At 46.0% G+C, this 17692-nt stretch overlaps 1 protein-coding gene across 1 annotated transcript in view; it reads right to left on the bottom strand.

Annotated features, from left to right (window-relative positions):
• Positions 1-10716: 10716 nt before the first annotated feature.
• KIAA0040 (KIAA0040 ortholog) overlaps positions 10717-17692 on the bottom strand; it is an 18470-nt gene continuing 11494 nt past the window's right edge. Inside the window, exon 2 of the mRNA XM_008591202.1 lies at positions 10717-11227. Within this exon, the coding sequence (XP_008589424.1) occupies positions 10808-11101 (294 nt within the window). The 5' untranslated portion in view covers positions 11102-11227 and the 3' untranslated portion in view covers positions 10717-10807. The remainder of the gene's footprint in view (positions 11228-17692) is intronic.

Consider the following 17692-nt stretch of genomic DNA (forward strand, 5'->3'; position numbering starts at 1 on the left):
GGGTTCCAGGGCCCCCACTTTTCTTCCTTCCTGGGTAACGTTGTCTGGAGAGTCAGTCAGTGGGGTCCAGCTCGGCCTTTAGCCTGCACGTGATGGTTACTCAGGCTGAACTAATGCACAAATAGATAACTGGAAATATCTTGAAGAGAGGGCTTTGTGGAACCTGGACTCTACCCCCAGCCCTGGTGCACTGGGCTGGGCGGAGAGAAAAGATGAATGGAGGTTGTCGGCACGATGAAGCCGAAGGGGACCCTGGGAGGGATTTCAGGCAGTTCTCAATATGCAAATTCTTCCCAAAGTCCTCCTTTCAGTTGGCTGTTTCTATAGGGGAAATGATTTGGGTTCCAGGTCCAATGTCATGTAAAAAAGTTAGGTTCCAGGTTAGCCCATGCAAGCCTGTCTATTCTATAAGATAGGTGAACTTACAAGTGAACTTAAAAGGACAAAAATAGAAAACAATGGTAGAGCAATATTGTGATTTAAACAAACGAAGGAAACGAAATGGAACAGAAACAGCTTGTTATTTTGACCAGCAAAGAATATTGGGTTTAATTAGAGATGGATAAGGAGGCAGATAGGGCCTACTGTGGAACATCTGAAGGAGACATTTGGGCACTTTACGGACTCACAGGCAGACCCTCAATCGTGTTCAAAAAGTTTCTTACTAAAAGAATGTGCTCCTGTAAATTCAATAGTCTCTGAGGAGCCAAAATCAGCAGATTGACCCGGATCAGGATGCCCCATGTACAGGAGCACTGGGGTGGGAGTCTGAAGACTTTGGTTTCTATTCAAGGTGTGGGGAAACTGGCTTACCTTCTCTAGGCCTCATTTTCTTCATTTATAAAGTGGGAATGAATGGAGATAATGAGAGAGGTCTTTATGTACTATAAAGCACTCTGGAATGGTAGGATAGTGAGCTTGGATCTTTAGTCTTTATAATTTCATTAAAACCTTTTTCTTTTTCTTTCTTTTTTTCCTAGGTAGGGGTGTATCTCTAGTCAGCCGTAAGATATATTTGCTATGATTATTATGGGTCACAAGTGGAAGAATTAGAAAGGGAAGAGTGAGAAAGAGGAAGGTTAGTAAAAGTCAGGGAGAATCTGCATGCACCTCAGGAAGGGTTTCCCTGGGATGATACTGATTGAGCTGTGGACAGTGGAGGTCAGGAGCAGATGAAGCATGTGGTGTGCACAAGCAGCATTTCTCAAACAGTGTTCCCTGGAACCCTTGCCCTCCAGGTGTGGTAAAAGAAAGAGAGCTTTCGTGGTCAAATAAGTTTGGGAAAATTCTGAGTTAAGCAGTGTTAAATCAGTTTCTTTATTATAATACCTGTTAGAACCTTTAATGTCATATATGCATTGTGGATCCCAAGGGGGTGGAGTGGGGAAGTCATAGCATGCAGTGTTTTAAGAACTTATTTGACCATGGAATTCTTTTGTGGTTTTGAGTATCTAGATAATATTTCTCAAGGGGTGGTTCAGGGTCTACCTGCATTTACCTAGAGTGCCTGTTAGCAGAGCAGGTTGTCTGGCCTCATCCTAGACTTAAAAAATCAGCCAAAAGGGCAGGAAGGGAAGAGAATATTGCACTTTTAAGAAACACCCCAGTGATTACTTTTTACCCCAATTAACACATTTACTTAGTATGTAGTATGTACCAGGCTCCATGATAGATACTGGAAGATATAGAAGCGAATACAACAGTTATAATTTGCTAGAAAGTCTAATTTTAATGCAAGTGGGAGCAGGAGTGGAGTACTGGAAATACAGGAAAACACACAATTACAACAGAGTCTGATCTTGCTGTGATGGGAAAGACATGTATGGTTATAGAAGCTTTCACGTAGGCAGTGATGCTAAACATGGAACACTTCACCAAAAATGTTTGTAAGAACAATTAAGAATTAGGTTATGGAAATCTCCATCCCTCAGATGAGCATGGCGGTCCTGACCTGACAGATTTGTGAGCATCATGTAAAACCCAGTGACTCTTTTGAACATTTAGTTTGAGAACAAATGAACTGGCTGGATTGAGGTTCTAAGGGAAACACTGCTCTAAGGTGAAAAAGATCAACTCAAACTCTCTCCTGATCTGGCCACCAGGTGGCAGTGTCCTGCTAGGGTGACTTGGTTGCAGGCAGGGGGCAGAGGCAGGACGGGTAATGAAGCAAACTTGCCTGCCATATACTGTACATTGGGAGACCTTAATTCATGGGGTATCTGTAGGTAATCTTGTAGAAAGTGCAGTGTATGGTAAAATTAGGGAACACATTACTCCAAGGAAAATAGAAAATGAAAATTATTTTTGGGCCGGCCCGGTGGCGCACTGGATAGTGCGCCGCTTGAGAAGCGTGGCGGCGCTCCCGCCCAAGGGTTCGGATCCCACATACAGACCGGTTCCCGCTCACTGGCTGATCGAGGCGCGGGAGCAGCGCCGAGGGTTGCGATCCCGTTGCCGGTCCCCNGTCAGTTGCTGGAAAATGTCCTCCACTAAAAAAATTTCCACGTCATTACCTTAAACCCTTCTCCAGGGCGGTGGAGAAGCTGAGTGCAAGTCAGTGAAGAGCTATCAATGCAGGTGGCTGTACCCAGCCTGGCCAGCAGGTGGCAGCGTTGTCCTGCCAGGAGCCTCTCCCTTCAGCACCACTTTTCTCCCCGGTGAAGAGTTCTGGGGTTCCAGGGCCCCCACTTTTCTTCCTTCCTGGGTAACGTTGTCTGGAGAGTCAGTCAGTGGGGTCCAGCTCGGCCTTTAGCCTGCACGTGATGGTTACTCAGGCTGAACTAATGCACAAATAGATAACTGGAAATATCTTGAAGAGAGGGCTTTGTGGAACCTGGACTCTACCCCCAGCCCTGGTGCACTGGGCTGGGCGGAGAGAAAAGATGAATGGAGGTTGTCGGCACGATGAAGCCGAAGGGGACCCTGGGAGGGATTTCAGGCAGTTCTCAATATGCAAATTCTTCCCAAAGTCCTCCTTTCAGTTGGCTGTTTCTATAGGGGAAATGATTTGGGTTCCAGGTCCAATGTCATGTAAAAAAGTTAGGTTCCAGGTTAGCCCATGCAAGCCTGTCTATTCTATAAGATAGGTGAACTTACAAGTGAACTTAAAAGGACAAAAATAGAAAACAATGGTAGAGCAATATTGTGATTTAAACAAACGAAGGAAACGAAATGGAACAGAAACAGCTTGTTATTTTGACCAGCAAAGAATATTGGGTTTAATTAGAGATGGATAAGGAGGCAGATAGGGCCTACTGTGGAACATCTGAAGGAGACATTTGGGCACTTTACGGACTCACAGGCAGACCCTCAATCGTGTTCAAAAAGTTTCTTACTAAAAGAATGTGCTCCTGTAAATTCAATAGTCTCTGAGGAGCCAAAATCAGCAGATTGACCCGGATCAGGATGCCCCATGTACAGGAGCACTGGGGTGGGAGTCTGAAGACTTTGGTTTCTATTCAAGGTGTGGGGAAACTGGCTTACCTTCTCTAGGCCTCATTTTCTTCATTTATAAAGTGGGAATGAATGGAGATAATGAGAGAGGTCTTTATGTACTATAAAGCACTCTGGAATGGTAGGATAGTGAGCTTGGATCTTTAGTCTTTATAATTTCATTAAAACCTTTTTCTTTTTCTTTCTTTTTTTCCTAGGTAGGGGTGTATCTCTAGTCAGCCGTAAGATATATTTGCTATGATTTTTATGGGTCACAAGTGGAAGAATTAGAAAGGGAAGAGTGAGAAAGAGGAAGGTTAGTAAAAGTCAAGGAGAATCTGCATGCACCTCAGGAAGGGTTTCCCTGGGATGATACTGATTGAGCTGTGGGCAGTGGAGGTCAGGAGCAGATGAAGCATGCGGTGTGCACAAGAAGCATTTCTCAAACAGTGTTCCCTGGAACCCTTGCCCTCCAGGTGTGGTAAAAGAAAGAGAGGTTTCTTTTTTTCCTAGGTAGGGGTGTATCTCTAGTCAGCCGTAAGATATATTTGCTATGATTATTATGGGTCACAAGTGGAAGAATTAGAAAGGGAAGAGTGAGAAAGAGGAAGGTTAGTAAAAGTCAGGGAGAATCTGCATGCACCTCAGGAAGGGTTTCCCTGGGATGATACTGATTGAGCTGTGGACAGTGGAGGTCAGGAGCAGATGAAGCATGTGGTGTGCACAAGCAGCATTTCTCAAACAGTGTTCCCTGGAACCCTTGCCCTCCAGGTGTGGTAAAAGAAAGAGAGCTTTCGTGGTCAAATAAGTTTGGGAAAATTCTGAGTTAAGCAGTGTTAAATCAGTTTCTTTATTATAATACCTGTTAGAACCTTTAATGTCATATATGCATTGTGGATCCCAAGGGGGTGGAGTGGGGAAGTCATAGCATGCAGTGTTTTAAGAACTTATTTGACCATGGAATTCTTTTGTGGTTTTGAGTATCTAGATAATATTTCTCAAGGGGTGGTTCAGGGTCTACCTGCATTTACCTAGAGTGCCTGTTAGCAGAGCAGGTTGTCTGGCCTCATCCTAGACTTAAAAAATCAGCCAAAAGGGCAGGAAGGGAAGAGAATATTGCACTTTTAAGAAACACCCCAGTGATTACTTTTTACCCCAATTAACACATTTACTTAGTATGTAGTATGTACCAGGCTCCATGATAGATACTGGAAGATATAGAAGCGAATACAACAGTTATAATTTGCTAGAAAGTCTAATTTTAATGCAAGTGGGAGCAGGAGTGGAGTACTGGAAATACAGGAAAACACACAATTACAACAAAGTCTGATCTTGCTGTGATGGGAAAGACATGTATGGTTATAGAAGCTTTCACGTAGGCAGTGATGCTAAACATGGAACACTTCACCAAAAATGTTTGTAAGAACAATTAAGAATTAGGTTATGGAAATCTCCATCCCTCAGATGAGCATGGCGGTCCTGACCTGACAGATTTGTGAGCATCATGTAAAACCCAGTGACTCTTTTGAACATTTAGTTTGAGAACAAATGAACTGGCTGGATTGAGGTTCTAAGGGAAACACTGCTCTAAGGTGAAAAAGATCAACTCAAACTCTCTCCTGATCTGGCCACCAGGTGGCAGTGTCCTGCTAGGGTGACTTGGTTGCAGGCAGGGGGCAGAGGCAGGACGGGTAATGAAGCAAACTTGCCTGCCATATACTGTACATTGGGAGACCTTAATTCATGGGGTATCTGTAGGTAATCTTGTAGAAAGTGCAGTGTATGGTAAAATTAGGGAACACATTACTCCAAGGAAAATAGAAAATGAAAATTATTTTTGGGCCGGCCCGGTGGCGCACTGGATAGTGCGCCGCTTGAGAAGCGTGGCGGCGCTCCCGCCCAAGGGTTCGGATCCCACATACAGACCGGTTCCCGCTCACTGGCTGATCGAGGCGCGGGAGCAGCGCCGAGGGTTGCGATCCCGTTGCCGGTCCCCGGTCCGGTACGGGGGCAACACTGAGGGTTGCGATCCGTTGCCGGACACGGAAAAAGACAAAAGACAAAAAAAAAAAGAAAATTATTTTCAATCCTTATTTTATTTGACCTGTCTGCATCATTTGACTCTGTGGACTGTTGCTTTCTTGCAAGTTTCTTCTCCTTTGTCTCCTAGGACACGACTCTCTCACAGTTTTTCTTCTACTCTTAATAACAACAACTAACATTTATTGAGTACTTACTATAAGCCAGGCACTGTGCTAAATGTTTTCTATGTATTATCTCATTTAATCTTCTCACCCCCCAAGAGATAGGTGCAATCATTAGCTCTACTTTACAGATAAGTCTTTACAGAGAGATTAAGTCATGGGCTTAAATTACATAACTAGGGAGAGGAAGTTAGTATCAGGATTGGTGCGACCCTCGTCCTGAGTCCTTACCCATAGCACTTACGTCCTCCAGAGAGCCCAGATGGTTTCTGAATGGTCCTCGTCAGGCTATCCCCTGCATCACTACTCCAGGGTGCATTTTAAGTTGCAGATTGTGCACATGGTACCCTTCTTTCTCAATTTCTTCCTGTGCAACTCTCTAGACAGTTCCCGGGTGATCTCTCCTCAGCCCATCCTGGTGCTAGCCTTGAGGCTTCCCCGAAGGGGAGCAATGACCAAACCATATTGTAATCGTCTGTTCACTTGTCTATGTTCACAACCAGGCCATGAGCCCCTGCAAGACAACTTTGTCTGCTTGGCACATAGTCAATAGTCAAAACGTTAATGGAACAAATAGCCTCAAGAGGGGGCTAGATGTAGGCTTGTGTGGCCTTCCTGAAGGAAGTAGACAGTGGGGTTGCCCTCTCTGGTATTTGAAAACATCCTTTGAACCTATGACAGAGACAGAAAGCTGGTTGCAGGGATTATTTTTTCAATCTTGTAATCCTATGACTTTGAATTTGGGACCAATACTCAGGTCAAAGGGCAAGGGCCAGTGCAGAGTGCTGTGATGAGCTGAGAATGCTAATGGCATCGTCCTAATCCATATTCGCACCCCAAGGTCAGGGAGCATCTGGGAGGGTGGGGCTGGTGGCATTTAGCTCTGGCCTCACCTCAGGTGCATGGCAGATGCTCCCCCTCCCAGATGGCTATTGGGCAGCATCCCCTCCTCTACACTGGAAAGTTGTGGAACGTTCTGGAGGGATGAACAGGGACCTGAATGAGGAGAGTTCTGGTTGTCATGGGTGTGTGGTGATGGGGAAGGGAGCCCAGGAATCCACTAGAACCACAGAAATAGCCTGTCTTGGGGGAGATAAGGCAAAGGGTGAGCCTGTCCTGTAGGCCTTCTTTCCTAAGCCCCTCTTAAAATACAGCCTGCACAATGTTTTGCCGACGTGTCTGACCGCTCTGCCCGCAAGCATATAGACCTATGCTGTCCAGGATGTAGCCACTAGCCACAGATGGCTCCTGTGCACTTAAAATAGGGCTGGTGTCACTGAGCTAGTGAACCTTTCATTTGATTTAATTTTAATGAACTTAAATAGCTACACATGGATAATGATTCAATATTGGGCAGTGTAGCTATAGAACATTTCCAGCATTCTTGGTTCTATCAGACAGAGCAGGTCTAGACAGTTTCTGCTTTAATGACAAGCTTAGCATCATCAAGAGAGAAACCAGGAGCGCCTGAATCATTTCACTTCACAACCAATGGAAAGCTATGGCTGACTTGAAAAAAGGTACATAGTTATGCATAGATGGATGCGTGTGTGCGCACAGAGACACGTACCTCCACCCCCAGTGGGTACTATCGATCCCTCCCCTTCCCAACACTACGTTTAACTCAGAGATCTATTTTTACTTAGGTTTTGCTATTTCCCTCATTTTCCCTTTAGAGGACATTGATTGACGTCATTGAAGGGAAAGTTCTCTAAGCATTGCCAAGGAACATCAGTGTGTTTTTCTCTGTAGCTGGCACCTCTGAGGGTGTCTGGTCTCTGAGACCGTCTGCTTTGTAAACAGGGGCGAGCGAGCCACATTTCTGATCCTTCAACCTAGGACTCTGCCAGGGGGATGGCAGTGACCGGGTAGGGTGGGGTCTTTTGTGTCCCAGAGGAAGAGTCTCTGAATTCACCATGTCTGAGGTCTGAGCCAGGGTAATACCTCATATTAAGAAAGTAAGTGTCTGGCTCCAGCAAGTAAGGAGGCCAGGCGTGGCTTTTAATTTTCAAAGTATTTTATTTAAATAAGTTGTTCTTTTGTGTGTGTTTGAATTGTACAGACAAAAAAAAATACTGACAAATACTATACAACTTTGACCATTTATATTCTTCTTGAAAAGGTGGCTGCATCTTCCCCTCCCCTCTCGCCCCTCCCCCCAAGAGATTAAAAAAAAGCGAATCCATTGAGCAAGGGGGCAAAGACCTCCTCGGACTGTCTGAGTCAGACTCACTGTGGCTGAGTACGGCTGAAGCTGTTCAGAAGCCCAGGCCTGGGGGATCTTCTCTCTGAGCCTGTGCTGGTTTAAGAAGTCTCTTCTTTAGGAATCTTTTTTGGTCCCCCATTAACTTAACCTCCCCATATGAGCCAAGTAGGTTCTGGTCCTGAGGTCACCCTGGTTGCCAGTGGCAGTTCTGGGACAGGCTGGAAAGGAGTAAAACGGAGAGGACTAAAGAGATGGAAGCAGGATGGTACAGGGAGGAGAAGGGATAAGAGAAGCATAAAACATGGGGGAGAAAGGTGAGAACAAAGCAGAAAGAAGAGAGTGAACACCAACAGTCGTGTTAGGCTCCTTTCAATCGTCCATTTATTCAACAAAAATCTGAGGGTCTCTTATGCGCCAGCACTACTCTAGGTGCCCCAGTGAAGGTTGCCAGGGGAGGCCGGGGCGGGAAAAAGATAAGCCCCTTTCAGGGACTGGGTCTTCTGGGTCCTCAGCTATGGCTGCAGACGAGGAATGAGTTACTGGGTGTTTCGTGCCTGGGGCCAGAGCGAGTCCATTCAATTAGGAGACTGCAGGGATGCTGTGCCTGGAGACAGAGGCCTTGTCATGGCAGTGACAAGTGACTGCTGTCTTAATTCAAACTAGCAACAGTTGCCATGGAAACCATGCAACTCGTATGGTTCCTGATCCCAGTGATCCACTCTCCTAGATCACAACTGATGCCCTGTCTCAGCTGTCAGCCTCCATGTCTCCCCCAAGATGTCCATTTTAGGGGGACTGAGAGTTAGCAACAGGAAGGGTAACTGGTTCTGGTGGGCAGCAGTAGGCACAGGGAGGCATGTGCATGTGGTGTAGGGAGATGACCGGTTGCCCTGTAATGTGAAGGGGACAGCCAGAGGCTCCGTGACGAAACTCTCCACATGACAAGGGGCAGAGAATCAGAGTGCTTCTTTCTCTGGTCAAAGGGGTATATAAATGGGGTGTCTAAGTGCCCAGGGGATTTACAGCCACGTAGGGTGAGAGAATGAACAAGAATTGGCTCTAAAATATATGCAGGTCTGAATTATGATTCATAAGGTCACCTGTTAGAAGACCCTGGTGCCAACAGTCACCACTAGACACCCGCCCTCTGCAGGCCTGGAGTGCACCTGGAGGGCAGGTGAATACCAGGAAGCCCGAGTGAGCAAAGAGTACATCTTTCCATTAACAAGTCTTATGGAATTTCGTTTTTTGCTCCTATTAATATCGTAGTTTAGTTACATTATTTATTAGACAGTGATTTCACCACTACTTAGAACAGCTTCTGTGGGAAAAGATTTCACAAGAACTCCCCAGCATATTTGCAAATGAACTTTTAGAGCACAACCTGCTCCCCAGTTAGGAATTGTCCATCTTTGTAATATGGTCACAATACAATCAAAACACCAACCAGTTCATCAGGTAAGTGGATTAACTCTGCCTCCCAACCTCAGCCTGGTGGGGAGAAGTGCTCCTCAGCTCACATCGGATCTAGTCTACATACTCATGTACTTCAGGGCATGCATGTCACCTCGACCCTGGGTCTGCGTGTACTCTCCTGCAGAATTCAATTCCTAATTTTATCCATTGCAGCAATTAGTGGGCTCACTTAGAAAAGAAGGTCACTTGGGGGGAACTGACGAGGTATTATGAGTTTACCCTTAACATTATCACATATCCAACAGCAACCACAGACAGTTATGAGTACCTACTGTGTGCTGGGCACTTGCCTGAGCTTCAAGATATAAATAAACTTCTTAATAGCTTAATTCTACTTTCATTTAAACTCTGTCACATCTGCATCCCACCTATAACCTTATGAAACTGTTTCCAGTGTGTCTTCTGTGAGACTGTACCAATGATTATCTTAATTCCTTCCCTGTTGAAAACTTTTGGCCACACAGGAGACACCTAGCTCAGGTGTAGCATCTCCTTTCCCTTTCTTCTTGTGAGGCACACGTTGCACAGGTACATGATTGCAGTCCACTGATGTGAATGACGGGGCTTCCACAGCTCTCTGGTAGACACTACCAAGAGCCATTTGTTCTTGCTTAGAGAATGGAGTTGTTCTGGGGGGAGTGTCTCAAAGAGACGTCTTGGACCACGTTAAACACCTATCAGTGGTAATGAGGACCTTGCCATGAGTTGCAAGGAAAGAGCTTGGATGAATGAATTTGATCCATCACACTTTAAACTTTTTGGCACAGGTGAGGGGCCAAAAACACAGAAACTTAGTGTGTCTGTATCAACATACACGGGGTGGGGACTGTACCAGGTTACTGGAATGTCCAAATCTGAGTATTTCTAGTAAAAGATTATGTAGAAATAGAAATAGAAAAGCACACATCTTCAACCTGAGTAGTATATGGAATAGACAGTGCACAGGGGCCCTGCCTGGTTATGTAATTGTGTATATGTGCCTGAATCTGACCAGGCCTTCCCATGAGACATTTTTCTAAGTGTAGGTAATGTACTTCCTTGCACAAAGTACATATCCAGTGACCACCTGATGAACAGAATATGCTTGCCCATGTACCTGTTGCCAGAATCTGTGTTTGTGAGCACACGCACGTGTCTGTGTGTGTGTGTGTGTGTGTGTGCACGCACACTGGGGAGCAATATCAAGATGTATGGATAAGTATTCTTTGTGCTTTTGCATATGGGGTGTGCCCGAGATAGGGCGAAGGCACGCCTCTGCAGTAGAGAACATTGCTGCTGGACACACAGCTGCCGAGACAGTGCCCAAGAATTTGTTCACCTGCTCCCCTGGGAGTGCCCTCCACTGGGACACTTAGTCTGAGGTTTGTTCCCTGTTGAGTAGTTATTCCATGGACAGGAGTGTGTCACTCCAGAGATTCCTGTTCTTAGTCTGTGTGTGGTTGGAAGGAGGCTTAGCCCCAGAGGGGGGCCACCTCTGCTTCCTGCCTTACTAGACAGGCAGCGATGGCCTCTTCTCCAGCTGGAGCAGCTTGGGCTGAGCAGAGATCCACAGGTCTTCCTCATCCCTCTTCTTCTTCTTCTTCCTCTTGTTTTGCTCTGGCTGTTGTCTGCTCTTGCTTAGCCGGCTCCAGCAGCAATGGCAGCAGATGAAGAGGAGTGTGGTGAACACCAACAGAGGCAGCCCCAGGAGGACGCCCAGGCAGATGGTGTTGAAGATGCCCTCTTCATGTTTGGTCAGGATGGTGTCCCAGATAGAGCTGAAGAAGGAGCCAATTCTCTCCATGGTGCTGTCTGGACCGGGGCCAAAGAGTCCACTCAGTTCACTAGCAAGTCCTGGGCTCAAGAAGACGCTGCCTTGACCACTTGTAATTTATTCCTCTTCCAGGTTTGGGCATGTCACAGATAGCACCTGAAGAGATTAAAACAGACCATTCAAGAGGAATGCAGTGGGAATGGCCTACAACTTTAATTGCATCATAGATTTTAGGCTTAGGAAAGGGAAAGGAATTGAAGATTTCCAGAGAGTTCACTGAAATTGCACTGAGACTCAATAAACAAGATAAATGAACAAGATAAATGTAGTCAATAAGCATTAGCAAATTCTTGCTATGTACACACGTTATATTGGGCTTAAGATATAAAAATTAATAGTATATCAGGTCTGGCTCATAGTGGGTGCCCAGCAGTTGCTGGATAAATGAATCAGTGTGTGTATTCAGTGTCCTGGTTAGGAGTTGGCTCCCTGGACCTTCTACAGCAGCAGTTCTCAATCTGTTTTCCATTACAGCTCACTTGACAGGTGTTGAATGCACACTCCCCACAGGACAGTTCTGTATGTGACCTTCTATGAACACAACTTGCCATTTTCAAAGCTTTTTAAAGCTTAAGCCCAAGATGAAATGTCTATGCTTTATTGCCTGCGGTAGGGGACTTGGGCCTCCCCCTGTTGTGGCCATCAGTCCTCCTCCTGCCTCCTTCCTGCCTTCCTTACTGTCCCTTATGCTCTCTTCCCTGCCCCATGCCTCCTACCCTCCTTATGTCCCCTTCCTGTGCCTGAGGTGTCCTCTCCTCCTGAGTCTGTGGGAACCAGGGGTTCTCTGCTTTCTACCTTCTTTTCCCACATTACACTTGTCTCTGCTTTCTGTCCCTCAACCACACATACCCGGGTCTCCTTCCCTGCCTGCTCCCTTTCTTCTCAGTAGGAAAGGAGCCTTGCAGGCTGCATATTTATAGTGATGGCACTTGTGTGTGTGTGGGGGGGGGAGGGGGTGCTCCTGGATGCCTCCCTGCTCCTATTCTGAGCTCAGTTTGAAGCTGGAGCTGTTCTCCTGGTTGCTTGCACAGAGTAGCCCCTCTGCCTTTGTCATCCTCCAGCTCTCCACATGTATCTTAGGACTCAAGTCTCAGGTATAAGGACTTAGAGGTTCTCTTCAGTTCTGGAATCCACAGGTTCTTGCGTCTAAGAAAGACTTCAAGGAGAGGCATGATTCAAGGAAAGTTAAGAGCCTCTTGGTGCAGGACATTGCCCTGGGCCCAAATATCAAAGTCATTGATTTTCAGGCTGGAGACTTTAGAGATCATCCTGACCAACCCTCTCACTTAAAAATGAAGAATCTGAGGTCCAGAGAGGTGAGGTGACATGTCTGAAGCCACACAGAGCTGGAATGAATATCCGGACCTCTGGGCAATGGGACCAGCACTCTCCCAAGTCTGCCCAGCAAGTAGATGAACTAAGGTTGACAATGATGCTACTTTGTATTTATATTTCACTTGATACTTTTCTAATTGCCTTCATGTGCATTTTGTCTTTTAAGCAGGCGACAGGACAGTACAGTGTCTATGGATGGAAGCACTGGGAAACCTGGGTCCAAAATCCAAGGCCAGCTCAGGCTTCATTCTGTTGCTCTGCACTGGAGCATAAATGTGTGGCCCTCCTGGGTGGTGTGTTGTACCTCGTACCCCAGGAGGTGTCCCTGGAAGTCTAATTAGGAATTATCTAAATAGGAATAAATATCCTATGTACCCAGTGCCCACGTGCCCATCCAAGCTCCACCTGACCTCAGTGTTGGTCTTCTGGAATGTGGCCCCACCCCCTTATGGCATTATTTATGCAATTTTTGCAGTTGTATAAGCTGGCACCTACTTCTGTGCTATTTGGTCCGTAGAGCCTGAAGTTATGCTATAGGAGGACAACCATAATGGGAGCTAACTTTTGTTAAGCACTGATATGCCAGGCACTGTTGTAGACACCTTACGCCTATTAACTCATGTGTTCTTCATTTATACCTTATGAGGTAGGTCCTGCTCTTCCTCCATGCTGCACCTGAAGGGATGGAGGCACAGGTCACTTGGTGGGTGAGTGGCAGAGCTGGCCTTGCTCATTCTGGGGAGGCTCAAGGTTCCCACAGGGTGAGCTGTTCACAGGCGTTGTTCTGTGGCCTCCTATTCTTTGTGTGGAATTAACCCATTTTTGGCAAATGGCCCAGGATTTACAGAATCTTACAATACTTTTCTATGCCCCAGATTGACTTAAATGTTTATCCCAGTGTATTGTAAAAGAGACCGCAGAGAAATTTACTTCCCTTTGTTAGATACTTCCCAAAGGCATGAAGATACACAGAATAAAAACCAAGTCTTCCTCAAGTGCAGGTTTATGAACAGCATATGGCTGCCTGAACTTAAACTCAACATACAACAAAGACAAACATTCTGAGAAGTCACATCCTCCTGCTGGAGGCTCTGCCCAAGCCCCTCTAAGGCCTGGGAACAGCCCACCACAGTGATCCACCCACGCAGCATCCAGCCCCTGGCTCTCTGCAGAGAAAGCAACCCCTGGAGAGCCAAGAACTCCCTCGGTGCTGTTCCTTCTCACGCCACTCATCCTCTTCCGAGTTTGCCTTCTCCCTTTGCCGTGACCCACGCTTTCACCTCAGCTTTGTGTGGCCAGTATGTTTTGACCCCTCTAGAGGGATTTCTCTGCTCTATTGTGAAGACTTTGGGTGCTTTCCTCTAATTTTGTCCACCACATAGCTTTCTGGGGACCAAATGCTCCTTGCACTGTGGTTCTGTGATTCACATTAGATGACACCACCACTGCAACTGTGGGCAAACTACTCTGTGCCAGGGGTCTCACTGGTCCCTGCAGGGAGCAGAAGGGCATCAGGGGCCCACTCTTGGGCTCAGCCATGGGGAGAGGAAGGACATCGAGCCCTTGGACAATATTAGAGCAATTTTCATGAAGGTGGAGCCATTTGAGGAGCACTTTGAAAGATGAGTAGGCTTTTGACAGAGAAACCTGGGTGAAAAGGATGTTCAAACAGTCCAGGCAGAGAAACTTCTAGAACATGAGCAGGAGAACAGGGGGGTCTTCTGGTGAGCCTGGAGCTCAGGGTGGGGGAGGACAAGACCGGAAGAGAAGCTAGAAAGGCAAGTTGTGGCCATGGTAGAGAGGGCCTTTGTAGGGGTTGTGTTAATTTGGGAGCTTTATAACTGGACAATGTTGTGATCAGAGCTGCCCTTTAGGAAAAGATAAGATCTGAAAAGCTCCGGAAAATGTTTTAAGACAGCTCTTTATCCACTTAACACATATTTTTTGAGCACCTAATACGTGTCATGCACTGTGTTAGGTGTTGAGGATTCAGTAAGGAGCAATGAAGATACGATTTTTGACATTATGGAGCCTCGTACACTCCAGGGGAGTTATTATTATTGAAGGATCAAGTTATAAAAGACAAATATAATAAGCAAATTCCAACTTAGATTGCTTAGTTGGCTGAAGTAGAAGCATGCATTTGAATAATGTGTTTATCTCAATGTCCCAGGCCTTCCTACCCCTCCCAACCTTTGTCTTAAACTTGTCCATCCCATGGCACCTAAAATAGCCTTTGAATAAATAGATTTCTTTTCAAGCTAAAGTTAAGTCAATAACTCACTTCTGGATTCCTAAAGGTGCTTATTTGAGTCTGCTCTCCATACAGCCAAAAAGAGTATTCATTAACATTTGGGAACCCAATCTAGAGAAAATTCAATTAAAAGGTATTCTTTACATTTGTCAATCTAAGAATTCTTTTCTAGCACACTCCTCACCCCCCCAACCCCAGGTTACTTGCTGAGCTCTGCTAATCTATAGTGTTTCATTAGTATTTATGAGCTTTGCATTATTAGCATTTCCAGGAAACAATCAAATATCTCCTTGCAAAAGAAGTCACATTCGGGCTCTAGAAGTGCACTCTGGGAGACCCTGTTCTTTTGTTGACTTTCAAGTATTGCTGACACTGTTTGAAAAGTAATTCATCTATTCTTGTTAAATCAACAATAGGTGCCAACCAACATTGATTGTTTGTGGTTGTGGGGGTGGGTGTGAGAAGGGAGAAGAGGAGGAAAATTACTTTCAATCTCCTTGAAACCAAATGTTATTTATCTTTATATCCTCTGTAGTATCCACCCAACCAACATTGATTGTTTGTGGTTGTGGGGGTGGGTGTGAGAAGGGAGAAGAGGAGGAAAGTTACTTTCAATCTCCTTGAAACCAAATGTTATTTATCTTTATATCCTCTGTAGTATCCAGCTGGGGAGAAAGAGTCATTCATTCATTTATTCTTTCTTCCACAAGCTTCCACCTGCCCGTGTATGAGGTGTTGATGCTGGGGCCAGAAGACCTGGGTTTAAGCCCTGGGTCAACCCGCATGATCTTGATGAGTTACCAAACCTCAGCTACAAAATGGAGCTAATAAGCTTCCCTCAAAATGATGTCGTGAGGATTAGAAGGGCTCAAGAGACTTAATGCATTTTGTAAACTGCAAAATACTGTACAAACATAATCTATAAAATAACAGGTTATCTCCAAATAACAATGGACTAATTCTAGCTTTGAGATTTTCCTCCCCACCCTCAGTTCCAAATCCAATCCTCGCTGCCAAAGAACCATAGGATCCCACCCATTCAAATGAAGAAGGCTTCACAAGTAACCTCTCTGCTTATGGCTGCTCTGCAAGCCTGTGGCTGTAATTCTAGACTCTGGCATCCAGCAACAGGATGAAGGGTCACCTGAGGAACATCTGATGGTTCCTGGAGGACTGTAGAACTCACAGCTGAGGCCTGAGAGCACAACGAGCCATCTGCAGGCCCGAGCCTCTCTCCCAGGTTTTGAGAAGCCTGGAAGTGTGCAGGGGTTGGTCTTCCCACAGGGAAGACTGATCCAGTTTCAGAGCCAAAAGCTGCTCCAGGCTTGTGTCCAGGGCTAGCTCTGGGACTGGTGTTCCTTCTGGAGTGCTCCCCAAAGGGGGTGGGGCATTCTGCTTTGCATCATCCTCTCATTGTTCCTGTTTATTAGATGAAATAATACATGTAAAGTTCTAGAATGGTGTCCGTCAGATAGTAAGTGCTTTCTAGAAATGCAATGATAAGGATCATGATGGCACCCAATTAAAATCCCGAGACTAATTCCAGAATGACCTCCAACTGGTCAAAATCTTCAGCCTTCTTGTGGGACACAGGGTGGGGTGGGAGGTTCAGGTCTCTATCAGAACCAGCTACAGACTCCTGGGTACATGTGTGGAGCCATCTTATACGTGAAAGTTGGGGGCGAAAACCTTCCCTTGGGTCTTTCCTCAAACAATTCCACTGACCTTTTTGCCTCATGTTCTGATTACACCTGTGCTTGCTTTATCTGCTCTACCCAAGGATCCCAGGTGACAGCAGGATGGATTGCTGGCCAGGAAGAGTTACTTAGGGAGTTAGTTAAAGATACAGATTCCCGGGTCCCACTCCTGGAGACTCTGATTCAGTAGGTCTAGGGTGGGCCCGGGAATTTATGTTTGTAACAAACAGACCAAGAGCTTCTGGACAATTGTCAGGTTTGAGAACTACTGTATAAGCAAGTTGAGCAGGTGACATTGGTCTATGAGCACAGGAGCCTTGTGTTGACTGAAAAATGGATCATGGGCAAGGGGAGGTGGGAAGAGGTTTATCCCCGTTCATAGCAGCACCGTGGCCTGCCATGGGGAGCCTCCTTCTACATTACTTCTTGCTCTTGAGCCTTGTGTTGACTGAAAAATGGATCATGGGCAAGGGGAGGTGGGAAGAGGTTTATCCCCATTCATAGCAGCACCGTGGCCTGCCATGGGGAGCCTCCTTCTACATTACTTCTTGCTCTGTGTAGCTGGGGCATCAGGGACAGAACTGCTTTCCTGGAGGTCTCAATTCAGTGTAGTAAACATTTACTGAACACCCACGACATATCGGCCCTGTGCATCAGATGCTGAGCACCTCCCAGCCTGCTAAGGAGGAGAGACAAAAACAGCAGAGCACAGTGTGAGGAGTCCTGTGGTCAGTTCTGCATAGGGCGTATGGGAGCAGCACAGCAGAAAAGCAGCAATTCTGCTGGGAGAGGGTTAAGAGAAAGTGGTTCAGAGGAAATAGCAATCAAGATGGGTATCTGACGGGTCATGGTGCAATGGCTATTTATGGAGCATCTGCTACATGTTGGGAAGTGTGTTGGTTGTTGGGTGTCCAGGAACCAGCAGACCACATCCCTGTCCTTTCAGTGTTCAAAGTCTAGTGTGGGAAGCAAACATTCATTGAATAACCATACAAACAGATGCAAAGTATAATTACGGCAAGTGCTGTGAATGAGAAACCCACAGTACTATGCAAGTCAGTAACAGACACAAGTATCCCCTCAGGGAGGTCAGGAAGGCCCTGACTGGGGATGACGGAGCTGAGATCTGAATTACGAAAGCAGCAAACACACGATCAGGGTGTCTGAAACATCTCCAAACATAGGATGGCCTCATTTTAAAGCATTTCTAAGTAATATGCTTGATGTCTTTTTTCAACCCTCAGGTGCCTTTTCAGGTGAAGTGTCTCTAAATTT

The sequence above is a fragment of the Galeopterus variegatus genome, unplaced genomic scaffold, assembly GCF_000696425.1.
Source record: "Galeopterus variegatus unplaced genomic scaffold, G_variegatus-3.0.2 Scaffold145, whole genome shotgun sequence".
In the NCBI taxonomy this organism is placed as follows: domain Eukaryota; kingdom Metazoa; phylum Chordata; class Mammalia; order Dermoptera; family Cynocephalidae; genus Galeopterus; species Galeopterus variegatus.